At 42.7% G+C, this 25,309-nt stretch overlaps 1 protein-coding gene and 2 long non-coding RNA genes across 6 annotated transcripts in view; 1 reads left to right on the top strand and 2 right to left on the bottom strand.

The window, feature by feature from the left end:
* slc25a22b (solute carrier family 25 member 22b) overlaps window positions 1-25,307 on the bottom strand; it is a 45,489-nt gene extending 20,182 nt beyond the window's left edge. Inside the window, exons 1-11 of one of the 4 annotated variants that reach the window (XM_077023083.1) lie at window positions 24,876-25,304; window positions 19,007-19,260; window positions 18,063-18,188; window positions 17,038-17,093; window positions 16,829-16,919; window positions 15,917-15,974; window positions 15,431-15,491; window positions 15,069-15,228; window positions 14,693-14,847; window positions 14,085-14,160; window positions 12,945-13,893 (exon numbers count right to left, since the gene is read on the bottom strand). In XM_077023083.1, coding sequence (XP_076879198.1) covers window positions 13,740-13,893; window positions 14,085-14,160; window positions 14,693-14,847; window positions 15,069-15,228; window positions 15,431-15,491; window positions 15,917-15,974; window positions 16,829-16,919; window positions 17,038-17,093; window positions 18,063-18,188; window positions 19,007-19,026 — 957 coding nt within the window. In that variant the 5' untranslated portion in view covers window positions 19,027-19,260; window positions 24,876-25,304 and the 3' untranslated portion in view covers window positions 12,945-13,739. Of the gene's footprint in view, window positions 1-12,944; window positions 13,894-14,084; window positions 14,161-14,692; window positions 14,848-15,068; window positions 15,229-15,430; window positions 15,492-15,916; window positions 15,975-16,828; window positions 16,920-17,037; window positions 17,094-18,062; window positions 18,189-19,006; window positions 19,261-24,875 lie in introns of those variants that run through there. The other 3 variants (XM_077023085.1, XM_077023084.1, XM_077023086.1) reach the window with 3 other exon arrangements.
* Window positions 9,231-11,963, bottom strand: LOC143527780 (uncharacterized). Its single transcript, XR_013134259.1, has 2 exons — window positions 11,569-11,963; window positions 9,231-11,467 (listed from the first exon to the last, which is right to left on the bottom strand). It is a non-coding gene; the product is annotated as an uncharacterized LOC143527780 (long non-coding RNA).
* LOC143527788 (uncharacterized) lies at window positions 12,863-20,620 on the top strand. The gene is made up of 3 exons (XR_013134261.1): window positions 12,863-12,973; window positions 13,686-14,107; window positions 20,423-20,620. It is a non-coding gene; the product is annotated as an uncharacterized LOC143527788 (long non-coding RNA).
* Window positions 25,308-25,309: the final 2 nt, after the last annotated feature.

Genomic DNA, 25,309 nt, shown 5'->3' with positions numbered 1-25,309 from the left:
CCGCAGACCTTAGCCGCCTCAAGAAACGAACCGTGAACGCGCACCGGTTGGTCCGCGTAACCACGTCTCTCCTTCGAAGTAAGACGCTCAGTTCATATGCTGTTTGGGGGTTGCCAGCTGCGATTTCTCCCGGAATCCAAAATAGTAAATACTGTTACCATTAACCTGCCCAAACTTCCTCTTTCTTCTTTTCTATTCTCTCTCTAAAGACCTCGTGTCCGTCCCTGGGTCCTACGCTAGTTAGGCAAGCCTTAGGATAGTTAAATAAATAAATCTCATGATCCGACAGTTGTTTATCATTCGCTATTGTTGTTTAATTTTATATTCTTTGTTGTTCACTATTATATCCCTGGTTTAAATTAGTAGATTCACATATAGGTTTAGTTTCAATTTGAGCCAAATCATTCATATGCTTTGTATCAATTATAATATTAACCATTTAATAAATGTGGACATTTATTCATCTGGTCACGGTGGTGAATGCATATTTTGGTCGATGGTATTAGGTCACTGCGCGGAACCAGAACTTAACCCTTTAGTAATGAGACTGATCAAACCATATTCCACCTAACTCCGTTATCACAATACTGGTTCCTGAGCAATCAGGATGGTGCCCCGTTCATAATCCATAAACTAACATATGTATCCGCTACATATAATGGTGCTGCCCGTGTGAGGGTTCCGTTGTCATATCTAGCTATTGGTCAGAAATGTACTGCTACCGTTATTAATTATTTCCATAATCCCGTGTCTTTACTGGTTGAATGTGAGCAAATGACTTGTGTTTTATGTTAAATGTTTCACGTCGTGTTTATGTCAGTGAAGCATCCTTTAAGATCAGCTGTAGCGCACTTGCCCTAGTGCAATTCTGTAGGAAATTTGACATTTTCTGTAGGAAAAGAGGTAGGAAATTGAAGTTGCGGTTACCAACTTTAAGTTTATATCTCGGTCATAAGCTGAGTTTACGCGGGTACCGTAAATTCTGTCTGAAGTGACCAAGCTCGATATTTCGGGGACAAGGTTCGGCCCTAGCCTGACAACGGACGAACCTTGGAAATACGAGTTAAAGGCGAGAGATTCTCCTTCGCGTTTATCCGAAGTTAATATCTTGTCTTGTCGGACAACTTGAGAGAGCTGCGAGTTCCAGCATCTTAAGCCAGAGCCCGAGAGCCACAAATTGCAATTTAATCCTTTCAGGTGGCGCTTAGGCGCACGGTAAATTGTGTATTTGTGAATGCCACAGCGCGGTCGTTGCTCAACGATGAACCCATGGCAAATTAAATATTTATGAGTCGTAATTAACCTTTGAACAAGTAGTTGATATTGTGATAACATTTTTAACATTGATTGTAATTGTGGAAACGCAGCGGTGCTCTTGCTGTTGCTGTTTTTTTTTAAGTGCTTAACTAACGAAAAGATTAAACTATTGCATCTCTAGACGCGGTCGTCTGAGATCAGTGTACCTCCTTCTGAGGTTAAGTTAAACTGAACGCAAACTGAAGCAGCGCCGAGACCCGCTTGGGTAGGCGGTGCTAAAATACGTCACCTCTGACGTATCTTGTTCCCTAGCGGAAAGGGAACCTGTTAGCTGAACTAGCTAGCTGGCCTGCTAAGGCTAGCCTACTGTGTTTTGAAAGCGAACTCTTTGTCTCCCTCGCGTGGTAAGCCACACATTGTTAATTAAGTATAATTGTTTAGACAACGTGTAGACACGTCACTGTTGACACGCTCCCCAGTAGGGAGGAAACAATAGCTAAACTGGTTAGCTTTGGAAAGCTAACCCTTGCCTTTTGAAACGTAGCGTTGTGTCTCCATCGTGCGGCTGCACATGGAATGTCAATACAAGTGAAGCGTTTAAACAGAAATTGCTTTAAAGATTTAAATGCCACATGCTGTTTATGTACCTAGTTAAAGTAGTATAATGTATTATACTGTACCATAAAGCCATTGTATAGAAGTGATTAATATTGAGTTATTAATGTTATTGTTGTTTTAGATCCACTTGTACCAATTAGTAATAAATTGACTAGTTAATCAACCCCACAATCCTAGACCAAAGACAGCTCAACAGTTCTTGTTTTATAGTATGAATTAAGTGAAATTTTAATTTTAATTTTAATTGGAACATACATTAAATCCCATATAACCCAATTACTTCCCACTTATCCAGTCTTTTAAATAATTTTATTTTTGTATACACATTTTATATCTTATTTGTTGTTTTAATTCTTTTACTTTTACTAAGTATTACTGAAACAATCATTTAAAGCACATTTAACCATACTTTTATAATCCTCTATTTAGTCTTACACACATATCTGTTTTCTTTTGTTTGTTTTGTTATTTACATACGGGTCAGACCACTACCCACATACGCTAGAAAATCTTGCAATAACTACCTTCAAACACCATCAGATCTAGCTGACCCAATTCAAACTCTAGCAGATAAAACTTAACTCACACACCATGAGTAAGTCAGGTCAGGCCAGCGCCCCAAAGAGAGACGACACCATGAGAGATGTAGAAATCACCTTGCAGGAATTAACCAAAGAGATAGTCCCCGACTACTTAGAGGAGGTTCAACAAGCTGACCCCACCAGACTGACACACCTCATGACTGACTGTGTCGTATCCCATATAACTAAAACCCTCAAGGGTAGAGAGCTAAACGAGGTTATAAGTAAAATAGCCTTACTGGCAATCGCGCAGCTTAAAGCCAGTTATAATGAAAGAGATCAAATGCAAAAGACGTTCAATAATGCCACCCAAGTACACCTCCAAGAGATCACCCAATTAAAGAGAGATGGCATTGAAGCAGCCGAACTCAGAAATCAGATGCAAGCTGAAATGGATCTTGAGAAACAACAACTCATGTCAGAATTGTCAAAGACCAAATATGATTTGTTAGTGTCACAACAAAATCAGCGCAAACTAGAGATCGAACTTGCAGGCGCTAAGTCTAAAATATGGAATCCACCCCAACCAAGGGGACCCCCAGAGAGAAGTTCCACCGCTTACCGGAACGAAAGACATCATTCCCTGAACCCTGAACAGAGCAGAAGACCTGAGTGGGAAAACTCTTACCCGGAGAGACAGAGTCCCGCATCCAGCCACCAAGGTAGCCCAACAAGGCATACAGGGCTGCCTACCACACATGCTTTCACTTCAGGACACCCCTCAGTCCCTCCAAGCAGGCCTGGCCACACAGACCTAGCCAGCCTCGGGTCCTCCATAGAAGACCAGTCGCCAGGAGGCTACCTGCCTCTAAGACCCTCTGACAGAGAGCTGGACAAAATAGCACGTAACATCATCCGCTTCGAACCAAAGCCCAATAGTGATAACGATGTCAGCATGTACTTAAAAGACATTGAATACTACCTGAGAAAATTCCCCTGCGCCACTGTAGATGACAAGGTGTACCTCATAAAGGTGACATCTAGCAGGGAGGTCAGTAGCTTCATCGAACGTCAGTCTCTCCAGATAAGAGCAGACTATAACCTGCTCTGCCATGCATTAGAAGACGAATTCTCCAACCATTTACATCAGACGGGATTGATAGCCGCTATGGAAACAAAACAGCAAAGGCAGGAATCACCCCAACAATACTATTCCCGCCTCCGTCAGGCCTACTTTGGGTCTCGCAATGAACCTGAAATGGAGGAAGACATGAATTTCAAGAAATTATTTGTCCACAACCTCCATCCCAATACTAGCCACCAGCTAGGAGTGGCAGCCTGTCCCCAAACACTATCTAGCCGACAGCTTCGTAATCTAGCCATTAAGGGTTTCATCAAACATACCCAAAAGCGGTCCAAACCTCCAAAGGTCCGGAACTCAGATTCCAAACTCCCACGGTTGGAGCTTGAAGAGGCCCCAGGTTTGGAGCCCTCAGGCTCGTCCCTGACCCATGAGGCCAGAGGACGCCCCCAATACCGAACACCTGACGAAGGCCACGGACACTCTCAATCCCGCTGGAGGGATCAAAACAGAGACCGGTCCAACTCTACTACCAGCCGAAGCTCCTCCAGAGAGCACCAAGCTATGTTCTCAGACCCTCAGAACGGAGAACAAACTCACAGCAACTACAGAGGGAACAACACCCTTCCAAAGATGAAATCATATTCACACAACAAGCCACAATATGATAGTCATCCAGGTCAAACTGAGGAAAGGCATGGTAAAACTCACTGCAAAATAGATCTCCAGCCCAGAGATAAAGCCACTGACAACAACAACCCCCTTGGAAACATGAGCCAAGAAGACCTAGAGTTCATCAAACGAACAGCGGGAACCCTTCAAGCCACTAAAGCCCCTAAGGTTGACCCACTCTCCGTCACAGCGTTGAATGAAGAAAGTCCCAGACCACAAATTCACCCACAACGCCAGAGAGCAAAACAAGAACTCTACAAAAATTCCAGTGAAACAGAGATCAGGCCTTATTGCCCACCAACTCCATATGGTGGGGGGAAGACCACTAATATCCCCCCTCAAGAAGAGGTGAACTCCACCCCTCATAAGACAGTATTAGTTGTACAATTAGACCCAAAAGAAAGACTCGGCCAGGAGGATCCCTCCATCATCCAAGGTGAACCTCCATTCCAACAGTTCCTAGGCCATCTCAGTGAGAAAGGAGCTGCACGCAAACTCCACCTGTCAGTGAAGTTAGAAAATTCATTAACTCAGGAAGCCCTGTTAGACACAGCATCTGACCTCACCTTGATGTCCACCACTCTGTTCCATCAGGTTAAAGCCATAACCAGGAAAGCTAACAAAGAGCTACAGCCTCAAAGTTACCCCCTGAATGTCCAACCCTACTCACATACAAGCATAGCAATGGACAAAATAGTCTGGATTCATCTGACTATTGGCCCAATGAACCTCGTTCACCCAGTTCACATTTCTCCCCTGGAGACCATCCCCTTTCTCATTGGCAAGGATCTCCTTAACCGATTCAAGCCACTGATTGATTCCAAACAGCTAAAAATCTGGGCACAAGTCCGGGAACCATTACCAGCTTCCCTACCCAGTCCCTCGTCAGTGTGCCACACATTTGAGATACAAGCCACAATACCTGGCCACCTCTGGGAGCCGCCAGGAATCACAGATATAAAACTGACTAAACCAAAGCAAGACACTCCACAGCCTACCTGGCCCCCTAACAAGTGTCTCGCAAATCAAGACACCTTTCCAGGTGACCTAAAGACAACTGCAGGAAAAGAAGAACACTTGCAGCAAATCATCAATATGGTTCCATCTTCAACAGAACTTACAGGGGGGTCCCTAGAACATCCATGTAGTCCAGGGCAAGACCTAGACGCAGATGCCACAGACTTTTCCCTCCCTCCCGACCCATCAGTACTGGTGGGTACGAGGTCACAAACAGAACCATCAATCCAACTCAAGTCTGCATCAACTCAACCTGCATTGTCAGATTCAGATCTCCTCGCCTTACAGGCCCAAGATCCGGCTGATCACAAAATGGTTCTTTACCTCTCCGATTCCCTGACACATGACATTCTAGAACCTGACAGTAAGACTGTTCCTGACCTTAGTGACTTGTTTAGTGCTCGATCCTCACTCCGTCTAGTCAAGGGCCTGCCTACGTATGTCTCCGAGGCCCTCACTTCACCTGCGCTCGTGGTCCCTCGAAGCCAAAGGGGGGAAATGCTGATCCATGCCCATGACTCTCCATGTGAAGGCCACAAAGGAGTTAAGGCCACACATCAAGCACTGCAACAAGCCGCCTACTGGCCTGGCATGATAAAAGATGGGATAAACCACATCAAAGACTGCCTGGTATGCCACCAGATTAAGCCCTCAGTTTTGACTCACAGAGCCCCAAGACAAAAACAAGGACTAACCTCTCTGTGGTCAAACCTCCACAAACGCCGCAAGGCTACATTCACATTTGCACAACAACATCTCAGAAAGAGTGCTAGAAGACGCAAAGCTTATTATGACGTCAAAGCATCCCAACATGAGTTCCAAGTGGGGGACAAGGTGTGGTCCTCTGGGTTCGTCACACCTACAGGCAGGGCCAGACAATGCACAGAGAAATTAGCTCATAAGGCCTATTCACACTACACAGGGCCCTACACCATCACTGACAAACTCTCCCACCAAATCAAACTTCCTCCAGAAAGGGGGGACCCAACTTTATTTGGGCTCACCACGATCAAATCAAAGCCCATAAGACCACCTTAGAGAACAAACAACTAAAGAAAGAAATCCCATAGAGCTATCTACAACTCTTCATCCATACTCTACTCTGGCCATTATGTCACCCACAATGTGTGCTAACCAAGCTGTCTTTGTGCTCTAGACACTTAGTGGGGGTGAACCCTAAGGTGACCCTTAGCCCAACATGTAGTTAAATAGTTAAACAACGTATGATATGCATAAGCTTAACGATGTACAATTATCTCAGTAGGATGACCTGGCTGAGTGCAGTCCTGAAATTCAGCTTTATAACGACCTCACTGTCTTAGTGCTTAACACCTACAGCATCGTTTTAAATAAGACCATATGAACAGCTAATATGCTTCTCTCTGTCCTACATGTTGATGATGCTCACACCCAACTGGTAAACACACTTATTTCAGACATGTGGCGTGGAATCCGCACTTCTGTTGATAGCTCTGCTAGGGGAAGAACCCCTCCATATTTAGTACCTCTCTTTTTGGTACAACACAATTTGACCAAAGCTACTAAAGGAACCTCCACAGATTTGTGGGCTCACTTTGCCTATACTTTAGGTGGTGTGGTTCTAATATATGGCAACCCTCAAGATAGGGAACCAATCTCCCTAGTTAACTTACCCATAGTGTTTACAGAAAACCTCTACCAAATTTACTCTTCCAAATTATGCATGGGTACGTAAGTCAAAGACATCCACTACCGTCCAAATCGTTTATACGTGATAGTACTAATGGTATTCGTGGCCTCTGATTTTTGATGAACAGTGCGCAGTGCCCTGTCACCGTCACCTCTAAAGCCTCCAAAGCTATACTGCATGTCGGAGATTTGGCTCTGTATCAGTTAAACCCTGATCAATATGAAAGTGAAATAGAAATAACTGACTTCTTTGCGAAACACCGCCTAGAACTAGAAACACAGACCCTTACATGTATGAAGGTACCCAAGTGATTGACTTGACCCCAGTAGGAAATGTATTGAAGGAAATCGCGTCCCTACCTATCGCCCCTTCTCAACCTATCTCCTATTCCTGGTCAACCCCAGACACCGTACTAGCCACCGTTGTGGGGTTAGGATACGTGTTAGTTTTAATATAGCCTACTTCTACCTAATGCGAACTCGGATCCTGCAAACCCAGTTAGACGAATGTACCAGCCACCTAGTCAAGTTTGTCAGACGCAAAGATCCTTACCCTGGCAGTGACCAGGGGGAAGATGAGCTGGATAAGGACCTAGTTCTCCTAGAGTTACCCTTGTAGTGCAAGATAAGGATAATGTCATACTAGTTAGCCCAACCTATTACTTATATGATTTCTTTATCTTTCTCTTCTCTTCATGAGGCAACCCCAATAAAGCATGTGAATGTTGGTGTCATGTTATGCTCTGCATCCTTCAGCTCTCTCCATCTTGTGGCATGCCACCCACTATCGTGGATGCCCTACCAAGTGGGGGATATGTAGTGGAGACAGCTAAACGCCATTTCACTGTGACACCCAAAATGGAATCCTTTCCCACTGAACTGAGAAACTGACTCACATCTCTTTGGTTGCATGTAAATTTAAAGACTGATTCTTTACACAGCAACAGGCCCCAAAGGACCCACATCCATAGTGGTGTTTACCTCCCAAAAGCCTACAATGCTGACCTTATGATCTCCTGAGCTTGGGAGAGAGGCCATCTAAGAGAGGCTGGTCAAAACCAACCTTCGTCGAAGGACACTGGGACCACAGTCAGGAAGGACCATAAAGCTCTAAATTCCAACCTTATCTGATCGCCCACAGTTTAAACCCACTCTATGTCCTGTGTTATAATCCAGAGCTGAAGATACAAATATTTCAGAGATCTCTGTAACTCCAAATCTGATCTGTACACAGAATTGGGATTCAGCCTACAGGAACCAGCTCGGCGAATGCAGTCTAGAGACACCGAACTTGACTACCTTCCATACAAGGAAAGATTAATTATTCTTGAAACCAGTATTCAGCATTCCAGCCTTAAGAACAAAGGAGCACAAGACCATTTAAATGTGAACACTGTGCCATGTGGTTGATATAAAGACACAACTTATGATCTTTCATGTATTCAGTATTAAGTGATCTTATTAGAATACGTGTTACTGTATAAACACACCACATTGATGCATATCTATGTATTAGTTTGTATGTTACTCATCGAATGTAATCATTCTCATGTGTACGTATGTGACCTCACATTTATGCCTGTCTGTGCATTGTCATTTGTTGTCCAAAAGTGGAAATTGAGAATGGCTCAATGTGTAGACTAATAGAACCAAATTAGTTCTTGTTTAGGCATAGTATGTAAGACAAGTTATTTAGGAATTCCCTTTTGTCTTCATATTGTGTTAATCTGTCTTCTTTGGTTAAGTCATTAACTAGACCTGGAAAGACGGGCACTCCTCGCTCTCCCCCTCTCTCTCTCTCTCTCTCTCTTTCTCTCCCCTGTCTGGGCAGAGGTCATGAATATTCATTAATAAAGGCCAATGGCCAATGGCCTGATGAACATGAAAGCGCCTTACAATTACGCCCCTAAAACTTGTTTTAAAAGCCCTAGCTCGAAGCGAAACAATGAGCTTGGCAGCCTGGTAATTTGGGAAGACTTGAAGAACTTCGCCAGAGTCGCCGAGACTCAAAGACTCGAACACGCCAAACCATCGCGACTGTTCGCTGGACTCACGCCGAACACCGCAGTGTCCAGAAGAGCGATGCCAAGAGACCGCAACTAACGCTCTCACAGAGTCCAACAGAAGATTCTTCTTTATTTTCTTTTATTTTCTTTATTCTACGTTTCGTCGTCAAAAGTACTTTTATTTCGTCTAGTCGTTCAAGTCAAGCTCATCTTCTTTCTCAGTCAAGTCATCTGCACAAGTTTGTCTGCGCCCTCAAGCTTCGACTGTGACGTCACCGCTAAGCCTCCGCTATGGAAGAAAAATAGTTCCATCGGATTTTGAATTCGTATTTGAAGCACTGAATTTGTTTGCCCTTGAATTTGAAGCTCTGAATTTTTTTTGCACTGAAATTATGCATCTGAATTTTGTTGCCTTTGAATTTAATGCTTATTAAAATACAATGAAAAAAAATTCGAGCGTTAAAAAATTCAAAAGATTTTTTTTCAAGTTGCTCGAATTCGATTGGTCAAATTTGGCTCACAAAATACGCGTGCAAAATTTCGCGTGCTAAAATACGAGTTCAAAGATATTCAGAGTAAACATCCGGGACACAAAGGATGAGCAATCGATTCAAGACTCCAATCGAACCAAATCCAACCAATCACGCTCCACTGGTCACGGCGCTGTTTGAAGCCACAGGCGGAGAGAGAAAGTGAGTTATGTCGGCGCACGGGATCGGCTCCTCTTCGGTGAGTGTATTTACTCCTTTATTTGTCTATTGTGGTGTTTTTAAGATTCAGTAAGATACAGTAAACGACGTGTTGCACATCAGAGGTTTGCGCTGGACTGATCTTTTTTTAACTCGCTCTGAACTCGCTATGTAGTCAACGTAGCTGCGTATGTGTGTGTCCGTCAGTCCACACTGTGCTTTATGATATTATATTTATCATAAAATCATTACATTCGTTTATTACTTCCTTACCAGTCGAGTAGTTTACAGCTGTTTTCAACTGTCTCCGTGGGGTAATGGTTAGTGACGAGAGCTTCGGACAAAACGGGCCTGACGAGCGATTTGTTTTTTAAAATTATTATTATATGTATAAAATCTTTCTCTCTGAGTTTACTTTTGGATAAGGAATTTATTTTTTCATTTTCTCTTCTGTTTATTACTCTAAACAGGTAGTTGGACGTGTCACAAGACAGATCAAGCAGTTAATGCCCGGTTCACACTACACGATTTTAGGCTGGTTTTTCAGTCGCCGACTGATCGGCGACAGAAACTGTGGTCGGAGGCAAATCGGCGATCACTCGTGTGAACTGCTGAAAGACGCTCGCCGAGCCGTCGCCGACTCGTCGCAGACGACCGGCAGATATCTAGCATGTTTAATATCTAGCATGTTTAATATCTAGCAGTCGGCGACTGAGAGTCGGCAGCAGCGTCTAGCTACAGCCAATGGGAACGCGGAGAGAGAACCGCGGCACCGCTGAATATATCTCTGAAGAATGTAAAAAACTTTCAAGAATGCTTTCAAAACAGTAACCCAGTAAACACACAAAATCCTCACCTTTCTTACAACTTTACTACAACACTGTGTTTAAGTTATTGTGACAGCACTGGAGAAATAGTGCGATTGATTATATCTATGTTCACTGCAACGGAGAGATGAAATAATTCTGGCAACTTGGGACTATGGAGTGTTTAAACGGTAAAAAAATAACGAAAATGTGGAGTACATGTACAATGTTTTTTCCTTCTATTTGGTGTTGCTGGTTCTGGCGAGAGTTTCGTTTTCGTGTTCTCGTGTTTTTGGACGGCAGCCAGATGAGGCGATTCCCCAGTTCCCCAGTCGTGTAATTCGTGAGCCCGCGTCGCCGATCAGTCATGTAGTGTGAAAGCCACAACAACTGAAAGACTCGCGATTACAGCACGACCAGTCGTGTAGTGCGAACGGCACAAAAACCTGGCGACTGAAAAGTCGTGTAGTGTGAACCGGGCATTAGACGAGGGATTAAAGAATCCCCAATGTGGACAGTGCTCACTCGACGACCTGACAGTGGCCTTGCTTTTTCCAAAAGAGGCAGAAGGGAATTTGACTAACTCATTTTTGAAAACTTCAACTCTTAATAAAATGAAAGTGAGTCAAGCATGAGTTTTAATTAGTTTTATTTTCTGTGGTGTATAATTTTTACCTTTATGTCAAACATCAGAATAACAAAATTGGGCAATCAAACAACTTTTGATTGTATCCATTTACTGCAATGTCTCCTACTCTGTAAATAATTAAAAAAATTAATGAAGCTGCATCTCAGTTTTTTATTGTTTTTTTTTATTACTCAAACTAAAACTGATGACAAAATTTGCCATTAATTTTTCATTCATATGGTCTTAACTTTGTAAAGATGTTATTTTATTCCAATTCTCAGACCAGTTGTTTCAAATAGACAGGAAATTCTCACAAAACTGGACAGCAGAAATGTAAAGATCACAGCCAGAGGACTGGGATGCAGCTCCTGGGTTAACTGCATCTCTCAAAGCTGTCATCTGTTCATCTGTCAGTGGGCATTCTGTGTGTGGGACAATGATATTTGAGTGGTCATCAATGGGAAGTCCAGTGTTGTCCCACTCAATATTGGGAATCTCCATTCCCTACAAATAAGTTGTATACACTTATGTGGATAAAATAGCCACTTCCAAACTTTATACATAAACCATACTATTTGTTAAAATCATATTACACTTGCATGTACCTCTGTGCTATCTGCTGCAGGAATTGGGTGATGTGAATGACCCAGCACCCACAGTTGATTAGGGGTCATGTGGCTCTCTGTTCTTATTGGATGATTGTCCCAACCACTACAAAAAGTATCTAGGTCTTCCTGCAGGCGTGGTAGGAACACATAGTGGCAACAGAAGATGTGTGTGATGTTGGAAATGCTGAGCCCTCTCCTTCAAGGTAATGGAGAACATCATAGTAGATGCTTGTTACAGCTACCCATAGATCTCACCACAACCTTTCAATCCTGGAATATGATCAAACTGAAATACCTTGTATTAAAAAAACAAAACAACTTGCACTCAAGTTCTGAAACTTCCACTTCAAAAAAGGCGTCGCCCCCTCAATTTAAATAATAAGACCCATTTATTTTACTATTGCTACCGCCCCCTTGCCCGCTTAACAATCGTCACACGCCGCCACCCCCACTGTATATGTCCTGGCGCCGGTCCAGTATATATATAAATGAATAAAAAATATTAATTATAACAAATCGGTCGTCAGTCGCGGGTATCGAACCCAGGCCCGTTTTGTCCGAAGCTCTCGTCACTAACCATTACCCCACGGAGAGTTAAAAACAGTTGTAAACTACTCGACTGGTAAGGAAATAATAAACGAATGTAATGATTTTATGATAAATATAATATAAAGCACAGTGTGGACTGACGGACACACACATACGCAGCTACGTTGACTACATAGCGAGTTCAGAGCGAGTTAAAAAAAGATCAGTCCAGCGCAAACCTCTGATGTGCAACACGTCGTTTACTGTATCTTACTGAATCTTAAAAACACCACAATAGACAAATAAAGGAGTAAATACACTCACCGAAGAGGAGCCGATCCCGTGCGCCGACATAACTCACTTTCTCTCTCCGCCTGTGGCTTCAAACAGCGCCGTGACCAGTGGAGCGTGATTGGTTGGATTTGGTTCGATTGGAGTCTTGAATCGATTGCTCATCCTTTGTGTCCCGGATGTTTACTCTGAATATCTTTGAACTCGTATTTTAGCACGCGAAATTTTGCACGCGTATTTTGTGAGCCAAATTTGACCAATCGAATTCGAGCAACTTGAAAAAAAATCTTTTGAATTTTTTAACGCTCGAATTTTTTTTCATTGTATTTTAATAAGCATTAAATTCAAAGGCAACAAAATTCAGATGCATAATTTCAGTGCAAAAAAAATTCAGAGCTTCAAATTCAAGGGCAAACAAATTCAGTGCTTCAAATACGAATTCAAAATCCGATGGAACTATTTTTCTTCCATACTCCGCGACCCGAGCCGTCTCACGTGACCTGCTCCGCAGACCTTAGCCGCCTCAAGAAACGAACCGTGAACGCGCACCGGTTGGTCCGCGTAACCACGTCTCTCCTTCGAAGTAAGACGCTCAGTTCATATGCTGTTTTGGGGTTGCCAGCTGCGATTTCTCCCGGAATCCAAAATAGTAAATACTGTTACCATTAACCTGCCCAAACTTCCTCTTTCTTCTTTTCTATTCTCTCTCTAAAGACCTCGTGTCCGTCCCTGGGTCCTACGCTAGTTAGGCAAGCCTTAGGATAGTTAAATAAATAAATCTCATGATCCGACAGTTGTTTATCATTCGCTATTGTTGTTTAATTTTATATTCTTTGTTGTTCACTATTATATCCCTGGTTTAAATTAGTAGATTCACATATAGGTTTAGTTTCAATTTGAGCCAAATCATTCATATGCTTTGTATCAATTATAATATTAACCATTTAATAAATGTGGACATTTATTCATCTGGTCACGGTGGTGAATGCATATTTTGGTCGATGGTATTAGGTCACTGCGCGGAACCAGAACTTAACCCTTTAGTAATGAGACTGATCAAACCATATTCCACCTAACTCCGTTATCACAATACTGGTTCCTGAGCAATCAGGATGGTGCCCCGTTCATAATCCATAAACTAACATATGTATCCGCTACACTGGGTTCTGCCTTTGACTAGAACTAGAGCCAAAAGGGCTGGTCTGACATATACAGACACATAGAGAGTGCCTTTCCCAGGTAAAAATGCTGTTCCCAATTTTGTAGTCTGTACATTATCCTGTAATGGTTTACAGACAGCAGAGGAAGCCAATGGGAGAACAGAGCACCACCCAAGCCCAAAGATGATCTCAGTTCCATGATCCAGACAGCAGGCCAAGCACAGACTCGCCGACCCCGAGGAAATACACCACCTGCGCGATCCCGAAGAGAGGAGCAATGACCAGGGTGCGGCAGTACGCCCCCTTCAGAAAGGCCGAAGGACCCTCGTTACGCCAGATCTTACTGAGGAAACGAAGAGAGGTCATCACTCAGTAGACGCAGCGGGTTTCAGGATGTTGATATTGAAGAATGTCATGTAGCCGGTGAAAGCTCCACTGTCAGATGGAGCAGGACAGGAAGGAGGAAAGGTGATAGGTGATAAGAAAAGAAGAAGAAAGGAGAGAGTCCTGAACAGCAGGAGGTAGAGACGTTACCTCATGCAGTCCATCATACCACAGTAAGTGTCCTCTTCAGCTCCACGGGACAAAGACTGCACTCTTGTCTTTACGACTGCAATACATTATTTTAGATTTTCAATTGCAAAGCCTATACATTTTACTTATTTTATCATTTGTATGGTATTATAGCATCATTTACATGACACTATATTCTATATATACATATATATATTCAACGACGATTACAGTGAACATATACTTTAATTGTGACAAACACAGGTGAAGTCCGCGGTAGCGTAAGCACACACAGACACTCACGCTGGCACGAACTCAAGACAAAGACGAGCACAAGACAAGCACATTATATAGGTGATTAACACGTACCCTCATGATCTCGAGACAAGGCACAGGTGAGACTACAAACATGCTCACAAACGACCCACACCCACGGAACTACAAACATGGACATAACTGCACGCAGACGACATAGCGACACGCCCACAGGGAAGGGTCCGGAGCTGTCACCATGACAATAAACTAATCCCTTTACCTGTATAAACAACATTTATACTGATTTATACCAAATAATTATTCTTTGTACAAAGAGGTGTTTCTGGGCAGAGAGATGGAGAAGGTGTCGTTACCATCCACAGGGTTCACTGCCACAGCTGCAGTGCATCCTGCCACACAACCAGAGAAGAAAGACACATAGAACGGAGCTGGACCCTGGACGTCTGTCCTCCCCAGACTGTTCAAATGAGCAAACAGTGGGAAATAGATAATGGAGAATGGCACGTCCCTGAGAGAGAGAGAGAGAGAGAGAGAGAGAGAGAGAGAGAGAGCAACAGAGACAGAGGGACACAGGTGGAACTACAGTAACTATAGGCAAAAAAAATACTTCACATTCTACAGTTTATGCATAGCATGTGTGTGTGTGTGTGTGTGTGTGTGTGTGCTTGTGTGTATGTCCATCTGAATGTTGGTTTAGGTGTATATGTATGTATGTTAGTGCAGAACTACCTCAGCAGTGTGACTCCAAGGCCTCTGTACAGACCAGAGATTCCTCTGCTCTGCAGCAGCTCTCTGGTAAGCTTTAGACCAGTGGGAGTCCTGACCGTCAGAGGACCACCAGCTGCTCCACCCCTCATCGCTGCCTGGCCAATCAGCTTGCTCCGGGCATCTGACGGACACATCAGCAGAGAAGTGTCAAATTGAGTTTGACACTTAGAATAAACAACATGCAAGTCAGAATAAAAGTTATAAAATTTTATAAAAAGGAATTTTGTTGCAACTGTCATCAACAATGTTTTCTGTAAAGAAACTCTACATATATTTCTGTGTTAGCAGTAGCAGGTGAGGAGCTGAAGTGGTCAGATCCTTACTTATCCGCCCTGCATCCTGTAACTGGATCTTGAGCAGCTCCATTGGTGTCGTCACGATCACCTACAAACACACCAGTAAAACCACAGTTCTCATCCTGCTGAGCGGGGCAAGCCCCCGGGACCAACGGACATAAGGACATGCTTTTAACATCAGCTTGAGTGGCTTGGCTTGGATGGAGATTTTTCTTCCATTATACTAAAAGGGTGTGTGTGTGTGTGTGTGTGTGTGTGTGTGTGTGTGTGTGTGTGTGTGTGTGTGTGTGTGTGTGTGTGTGAGTGGGTGGGTGTGGGAGTGTGTGGTTGGGTGGGTGGGTATGTGTGCATTTCTGTGTGCCTGTGTGAATTGGTGTGAGCAGGTGTGTGTGTGTGTGTGTGTGTGTGTGTGTGTGTGTGTGTGTGTGTGTGTGTGTGTGTGTGTGTGTGTGTGTGTGTGTGTGTGTGAATGCATGCGTGTGTGCATGCTATGTGCAGTAGAAAGTAACTAACTTGGCAGGTGCCTGCCCCACAGCCAGCAATCATCTCCCTCAGTAAAGTCAGCTTCTGTCTGAGAGAGAGAGAGAGAGAGAGAGAGAGACAAGACAAAACAGACAGAAAAAGGGGGTGGTTTGTGATAAAAATAAGCTTATTTCCTCTGTAAATTCAGGACACTAAGTCTAATGGGGCATATGCACACATATACACACACACGCACACACATGCACATCCATGACAATCAATCAATAATTTAGTCACTTGGCTTTCACTGGGGTAGAGATGTGCATTAGTGTGTCATGGTAAGTTAGACCAACTTAATAATGGGGCTTATAGGTAGTCCTTATCTCCCATGCCAGCCATGTCCAAAACAGATTTCCTGGTCAATGTGCATAAGGAACGAACCAGAGAGATATTGTGAGTGCAATATTGCAGCCCTAGTTCTCGTCAAAGAGTGCAGAGGGGAGGGCAGGATGGCAGCCCGTCAGCTCTCTGAGGAGTGTTCTCACCCTGGGCACAAACATCTCACCCTGGGCACAAACATCTCACCCTGGGCACAAACACACACAACTGCACCCTGGGAACGATACCACAGCAGCATTTGGAGCCACAGACCCCGAAACCCCCTTTTTCTGAGTCTGGACTTCTAGGAGAGAAAAGATCCATGCTTCCAAACACACAGTGCTTGACCCAAAACTCGAAGAGATACTGTGGCTGTATATGGGATTAAAGAGAATGACAGGATATATATATATATCTCTCTCTCTCTCTCTCTCCCTCTCTCCTGAGATTGACAAGTGTGTGTGTGTGTGTGTGTGTGTGTGTGTGTGTGTGTGTGTGTGTGTGTGTGTGTGTGTGTGTGTGTGTGTGTGTGTGTGTGTTCGTGTGTGCATGCATGCATACCAACGTGTCTCAGGGTTCTCTTACCCATCAGTGGTGAGGTGATGTCTGAAAAAGTCATTGGCAGCAAGCTTGATGGCTTTTTCTGGAGTGACAAGTGTGAGATAAACTGCAGCACCTATGAAGAGAACACAGGAAGAGGACATTAACTGGGAGGGGCGGGTTGAATGAGGGGTGCGTAATGGCAGATGGTCAGCTCTCCCATCTGCTACTGGCCACACCTACACACACTGTACCTCGATACATTCCGAAGTAGCCCTCTGAGCGGATGGTTTTGATAAGGCAATCAGACCTGTTAAGAGAGCACACACACGCAAATGTTTTTAGAACAACAATCTGCCTCTAGTTTGATACGCTGCAGTTGGAGAGGCTGGAGGTGGGGAGAGTGCAGGTGTTGAGGGTGGAGGTGGGGAGGGCGGAGGTCTTGACGGTGGAGATAGAGAGGGTGCAGGTGTTGAGGGTGGAGGTGGGGAGGGCGGCGGTCTTGACAGTGGATATAGAGAGGGTGCAGGTGTTGAGGGTGGAGGTGGAGAGGGCGGAGGTCTTGACGGTGGAGATAGAGAGGGTGCAGGTGTTGAGGGTGGAGGTGGGGAGGGCAGAGGTCTTGACGGTGGAGATAGAGAGGGTGCAGGTGTTGAGGGTGGAGGTGGGGAGGGCGGAGGTCTTGACGGTGGAGATAGAGAGGGTGCAGGTGTTGAGAGTGGAGGTGGAGAGGGCGGAGGTCTTGACGGTGGAGATAGAGAGGGTGCAGGTGTTGAGGGTGGAGGTGGAGAGGGTGGAGGTCTTGACGGTGGTAGAGAGGGTGCAGGTGTTGAGGGTGGAGGTGGGGAGGGCAGAGGTCTTGACGGTGGAGATAGAGAGGGTGCAGGTGTTGAGAGTGGAGGTGGAGAGGGCGGAGGTCTTGACGGTGGAGATAGAGAGGGTGCAGGTGTTGAGGGTGGAGGTGGAGAGGGTGGAGGTCTTGACGGTGGTAGAGAGGGTGCAGGTGTTGAGGGTGGAGGTGGGGAGGGCAGAGGTCTTGACGGTGGAGATAGAGAGGGTGCAGGTGTTGAGGGTGGAGGTGGAGAGGGTGGAGGTCTTGACGGTGGAGATAGAGAGGGTGCAGGTGTTGAGGGTGGAGGTGGAGAGGGTGGAGGTCTTGACGGTGGTAGAGAGGGTGCAGGTGTTGAGGGTGGAGGTGGGGAGGGCGGAGGTCTTTACAGTGGAGATAGAGAGGGTGCAGGTGTTGAGGGTGGAGGTGGAAAGGGTGGAGTGGGCTCACATGTTCGTGTACAGGCGTGACCCATTTTGCTGGTTCTGGAGGCGGGTCTTGGCCAAGTCAATGGGGAAGACGCAGGTCACGCCAACCACACCAGCAACTCCTCCGTTTATCAGCTTAGCAGGAAGGCTGAAATAACACATAGTAACATACATCATAACATCTTACATTTATAGCAATCAAACCTTTAACACTTTAGGTCAGATTAACCAATATTTTTCATTACGTTAAAGAAGCTTTTATACTTTTTTATTTGAGTGAATGTGACAATGCCAAGAATCTGACAGGACAGACACATTTTAATTAATTTTGTTTTGTTCTGTACACCATCAGAAAAGCTGTGTATAAACTCAAGTTCAGAAATATGCTCTGCCATGATTTTGTGTTTCCCAGTTAATTTTAATATCCAAGTGGTTAGAACAAAATCCTAGGGAGGACTTTCCATTTCTGCCTTTGGGTTAGTGTGTGTACATTTTGTGTAAATAGATAACTATATAACTATTTTATTTTACAAGGCTGTAGTAAAATCAATCAAACAAAAGCCATAAATTTACATTACATAATTTTTTTCTCACTTCAAACACAATTCATCCTGATCAGATTTCATCAATATTTCCCTGCAATAATCAGGCCCTGCATGTCTGAGTATGACATAAAAATCATGTCTGAAATATCAGACCAAATTTCTGTCTCCAGAATTCAAACAGAATGTCCCCAAATGTCCCCAAATTCAATCTAGCTGTTGCTTTATCCTTTTCAAAGTAGCTACTACAGACAATATATTACACTCACCCTACACAATTCAGACTAATTCATCACAAAAATATCCATTTTCACAGTCAATACACTGTCACTTTCATTATGTATGATGCATAAACTTCACACAGAGTTTTAGAGTTGCAGGGTAGCACATCTCCTGGGGAATGTTCTTGTTCTGGACCTCTTACCTGATCTGCTTCTCAGCCATTCAGCAGACACTCAGGCTTCCAGCAAATGTTCTACCAAACTCCTGCTAAAAAGTGTCTGAAGGCCTTCCTGTGTCTGAAGACCTTCCCACACACACAGATTCGAGTAAGACTCAAAGTCTCTGTACATGGAAATGCTGTCGGGATTGATTCTGTGCTGATTCCGTTTCTGCACAGGTGACCAGTTGGGTAGAGCAGTCTAACTGATGAGCTGACAGGCAGATCCTTACACATACCTGGATAAAAAAAGAAAAAGTTACTCCCTTACAAATTCATTTGTGACCTACTTAAGACCAGCAGCAGAAATTGGTGATCAGTTCTTGTAGTGACACTTGATTCAGTGTAGTGACACCATACCAAAACGCTGGCAATACATACAGCACTATTTTTCATTCATTTTCTCTTTTCCCACATACAATCATCAGTCATTTTCCTTATAACTCTTGTTATGACCACATTGCTTAAATTATCTAATAACAATTGTTATATTTCTTTCTCTCTCTCTCTCACTTTCTCTCTCTGTGTCTCTGTCTATCTGTGTGTACATATATAAGACCTTGATTGTGATGTATTCAGACCTTGAGGGTGGGAAATAAGCCAGCAATTTTAGGAGTAACTTTAAAGGTAGATCAGACTCACAAGACTGTTGAAAGGAGTGTCTAGACAACCAGATTTAACCTTCAGGCTTTGACACTATTCTGTTTCATTGGTTGAATGGTAGTGGAGAGCCACAATGTGTAGGCACTTGCAACTAGGTGGTTAAATTGAGCTATGGTACTTGTGTGATGAAGCTAAATTACCTGAGTGAATTCAAGTAATTATTTATTCAGTGGCTGTGGTAATTAAATGAGTACAATTACTAAGAAGAATTGTTAATTTTCAGTGGTTAACAAAACAGCTGGGGTGTGTTCCTAGTTCCCCTTAGCCTTGTCTTCTAGGCTTAAATAGTGATAATATCCACTGTAATGGTTCCCTTTCATGGATTTTTTGCATTTATCTTGTAGGCTTAGGTGCCAGACAAGGTGGCAGCCATCTTTTGCTGCCATCTCCGAAACAGGCTGCCCACCTAAACCCACTGGAGTAACTGAAGCTCCACCGAAGTGGCTGTTTGGACTAAAATTATCGCAATAAAGCATGGACTGGTTACTAGCTGGGCTGCCCAGTGGTGGATGGGTTCCCTCATGAGTCTTGGTCCTTCCAAAGTTTATTCCTAAATCATGTCGGGGGAGATTTCCTCGCCACTGTTGCCCCCCAGCTTGCTCATTAGCCAACCCATCTGATCCCAGCGATCTGAAATAGCTTTGTAGAAAAGTGTGTTGTAAAAAGTGCTATATAAATGAATTTGCCTTTGACTTGACTTTGACTATAAACCAGAGTGCTGATTCCCTCTCTCCTCAGCCTTGTCTACTTGATCCAGAATCCATGGCTGATATTTCATGAGGATTGATGGTCCCTCCACATGCCCATGAAACACGAGCAAGCTCTCCTCAGTCACCCGTTCCATGGTCAGTCCCTTCCCCATTCAATCTCTTGAGGAGCATCAAGCATTACACGTGGCCGTGCTATTAACAGAGCCCTATCTTCATCTCTGTCCAAGAGAACGCCCCCTACTGCTGAAGAACAATAACAATTAAGAAACTGCTGTAATAGGTAAGGCTGTAGTTGAACATCTGAGGCGGGGATCTGACTGTGTTCTATACTGGTCAATCTACACTGCTGAAGGGATTCTGATGTTATTGGTTCCTAAGTACTTACAGACAGAAATACTCTGGGTGTTCCATTATAACCATCATGTGTGTGAGCGCATGGTAAGGCTACTTTGACAGAGATGCTACTGGCCCAGTATTAGCAGTGGTTCCATAATAACGAACAATGTGTAACCTTTAATGCCCTCTAAGCTTCTCAAGATAATAGCTTTAAATCTCACATTGATTGAATGTGAATTCTTCAGATGGGAGAATGCTCTGGTTGTCACTGATGTGCTTTAGAAAAGGTAATACAGGTCTATCACACCAAGGACCAGAGAACCTCTATTATGGCATGTACCAAATCGACACAAATCGAGGGGGAATTGTTAAGGAGTCTGTGTGAGATTTATGGTAGAGCCAGTCTACTCCATATCATTCTCAAGGCAACAAGCAATGATTTAAACACACTCTGTGCAGCCTCCCTCAAACGCTTCCCCCTAGAACAAAACAGAACATGTCAACATCTCCCTCTAATGCTCTCGCACAGCATCACTTTTCATCAGTCTATATCAGTCAGTCATGGAAAAAGGGCACAACGTTCAGACCAAGCGCATTCTAATCCCTTTAATGGTTCACAGTCAGTGCGTATGTGTAGCATCGCTTGTTTCAGGATAGGTTAGATCACTGGGAAGCTGCCATTTCAGTTGTAGATGTAACTGGTGGATCGAAAGATTAAAAAAAAATTGTGTTGTTGTTTTTACTTACTTATTGGCTAGAGGTGATGTTTCTTGTAGCTTGGCTAAAGCACCTTTTAAAGTAACATTTCGGCATTCTTCCAAGATTTGAATCTAAATCTAGTCAGACATAAGGAACCACAAGGCTTAACTATTAAAACACTCAAAATGTATTTATTTGATGAACAAAAATGTCAAAACATTCTTTAGAGTATCATTTATGATAATTGATCAAATTTGCAGCTTTTCCTCTCTGTGTGTGTGCATGTGTGTGCGTGAGTGTGAGTGTGTGTGTGTGTGTGTGTGTGTGTGTGTGTGTGTGTGTGAGTGTGTGCGCATGTGTGTAGACAAAGTAGCAGGATCTTCTCCCTGTCCTGTCTGGATTTCCCAGTCCTTATTTTGTGCTGACCAAACCGGCCTTTGTACTGCTGACAAATCTAATGAATACTATAAATACTATGTGTCTGTGTGTGTGCCTGTAAAAAAGAAACGCAGAAAGGACAGAATAGCATACATCCGACTATTGAATGAACAAATTGCCCACTCTCTAGTTATCTTAGAGAGCCACTGCCCAATTTAGCTTTCAGATTAGGCTACTAACTTTTCATCTTGACCCAGGAATGTAATTGAAACCAAAATATTAATATCATATTAAAGTTGAAATGCATTATTTCTATCCTATTCAAATGGATTTAATTGTTTCATACTGCAGTTCATGTACATTGGCATATCAGGAGCATGGAGACCTTTTCCAACCCTAAGCGATCAAATACATGAAGATTTCAGTATAAAAATAGTTTAATTAATACTTTAATTAAGACATACTTTTTTACTATTTCATCTGTTGTTATGGCAACATAACTCCAGCTCAGCTTTATAGCAAATGAAGCATCAGGATCCACAGTCTATTTGTCTAAACTAAGTAGTTTAAAACCAAACTCTTTTCAGATGCTCTGAACTACCTATGACTTTTACCTACAGAATGTAATAGGAGATTAGGATAATGTATAGGATTAGTATAATGTGCAAATAATTCACATAATAGCAAATACTTTTTTAACATTTTCTCCACTTGGAAATGTAACTTGCAAATGTCATCGTGAAACTAAAATGACATACAATGACATGTGATCAGGTCACAAAATTTATATCAGGGAATAAAGACAAGAACCATATGCAGGTCTGACTATTGTGATAAATGTGTGCACACACAGGGTTGCTGGTCTATGACCACATGTACAGGCAAATGTACAAAGCCACTCTGTAAGCTTTGATGTCTCCTACAACTAGCACAAATCCATTAAGTAGTTTACCTCACACCGGTCTATCCAGAGTGGCAAGCCCTCACTACAAAACCAGGTATTGAGAGATAATGTTCAGAAATTCAATACCCAACACTGATAAAATACCTGCAGGAATAGAATCTGGTAGTATAGCAGGGAAGGAGGGTGGAACATTCTGGAAAGAGAGGTGAAACTGAGAAACAGAGGAGGAAGTGGAGCCTGCATGGACAAAGGGAGCCCACATACCTGTGTAACTCTGCCCCACAACCCCTCATCCCACACCCCCACCCAACTGTTACTGATTGTCACTGTTCAGGCCTTTGTGAATGTGTTTGTGCATTATGATTGTGTGCATGTACATGTGAGAGAGAAACAAAGATAGAGACAGAATGACAAAGAAGAATAAACAATCACTACTTTATTTGTCAGTGCCATGACATTTTCTGTCTCATGTCCTTTGGCTGACATATTGAACCCATTTCAGTACAGGTAGGACACGCAGATCTGTTGTCCTGAGTGTACAGACGCAACATTTGCAGAGCCGTGAGCCACACAACTGCATTCTGACATTTCTCCCATTTAAAATTTCTTTCTTGTATGATAAGAGAATCTGTCTGTATTCAAGTACTATGTGTGGACAAATGTTTCATCAACAAGTGACATACTAACAATGACACATAGTGTGTGGCTTTGATATTGCATTTCTATAGCCAATTTTATGGAACTTGGATTCACTCAATTACTTTACTCTGAAGGTAAACTGCATTTTATTTTACTGTTGACAATGAAAACTATTTTCTTAATATCCCAATCTATATCAAGACACTAAAAATCTGACACACTGTTGTGACATAACTATCACAGAAAAAATACCATCTAGCTACTAACAATACTTTTCCATGTTTTCCAGTGAGATCCTATTTGAAGCCCTTTCCTTACAGTTGACCTATTCATGATCCTTCCACCTGCAGCACAAAACCTTTATATTATAAAGACTAATACTTGATTAGATACTTGTTAGATAACTATATATTATCTCTGTACTCTTATTAAAACAGGGCATGCTGGTTAGCTGAGCTAAACATACATTTTCAGTAGATTTCACTGTTAGCACAGAAAAATTGGCACAGCATACTATAAAGTCAGAGATAATAAACATACTATTTCCTTGTCCTTGTAGAGATTGTAGATTAGATTTGTATGACAAGAAAAGGCTCTTCTCTTATGTCTGTTTTGTAATTACAGGTTCATAATATATAAGAAATGGCACGTAATCCTCATTCCTTGAATATGGGAGTAGCAACATCTGAATATTCTCTTCACAGAGTAGTCACAGCCAATTATTATTAAAGTAAAATTTAAAAAATGACCACATTATAAGAAATAACATAATTAAAAATAGCAGCTATCCCAAATACTGCCATGAGCGTGACGTGCACCAAGAGAAATGCAGTATCATCAAAAACTGGGTCTGGTCCCACAGGTCATATGACTTTTTTATGACATTTTTGCCTTCGCATTATATTTCACTTCCTTACCTCTGCTTTTCTGCTTACTCAAGGTTTAATGAGAGTTGTTCAAAAACTCAGTTGGGGATACAGAACAAGGATCTTTGTAGGAAACCAGGAGGGAAAAAAGACTTTTGATATTAAAATTAATAGTATCTAGTTTTCAGAATAGTGTCCTGCTCCTTAAGACGTTAAGATGTAGCCAAGGTTCCCATCACAACAGTTTTAGTGATTGATCATAATCAGTGACACTAATCACAACAAACCACATAATTGTAACATGATCATCATTTAAATGGGAACTTAGTTCTTTCCCAATTTTGAAAATCTTATGTCTTTAATCATGTTTATATTTGCGTGTAAAATAACATGAACTAAAAAGTAAAAAGTGGATGAATTGCATAAAAAATTATAAAAAAACAAATAGGCAGCTATAACTGAAATACCTTCAACATCATACCTCATTATATATTGGAACGTTAATAACAACATAAGCTTTATATTATTATAACGCTTAAATAAGCATTTGTCTGATAAAACATCTGCCACATACTCTTGTACTTTGTAAGCTCTCAAATGATCATAAATGCACATTATGTTAGATGTTTTCTAAAAATAAATTCTGCATTTGTAAGTACCTTTGTATAATTCGCGTTTCCCGGTTGATGAAAGCGCGTTTCATGGTTCTTGACAGATTGGTGCGATGGGCTACACGACAGGAACATAAATCGAAAAGAAACTCTGGAACGCAAGGATGCCTTTGGTCTGTAATTCGGCAAATGTGTTATCGGTGCTAAAACCCAGCGACAAAAGCGAACTCTGGTGGTCACCCAGTAAAAGTCACTTGTCAATCTTAAAGTTATTTGAGCTAAAAATAAATAAATAATTTGATTACCTAATTGAAAAAAGAAGTAGACTGTAAATAGTATTAAAAAGGGAACAAGCTTTCATTATATGTCACACAGTATTACGTTCATTGTAGACCGTGCAGCTGTGGTACAAAGAGAGAGAGAATGTCCAGAGCCGCGTGTTGGGGGAGAAGCCCATGACAATACAAACATGACGTAAGACA

The sequence above is a fragment of the Brachyhypopomus gauderio genome, chromosome 12 (assembly GCF_052324685.1).
Source record: "Brachyhypopomus gauderio isolate BG-103 chromosome 12, BGAUD_0.2, whole genome shotgun sequence".
Taxonomy (NCBI): Eukaryota; Metazoa; Chordata; class Actinopteri; order Gymnotiformes; family Hypopomidae; genus Brachyhypopomus; species Brachyhypopomus gauderio.
This window is presented reverse-complemented; position numbering and strand designations above follow the sequence as displayed.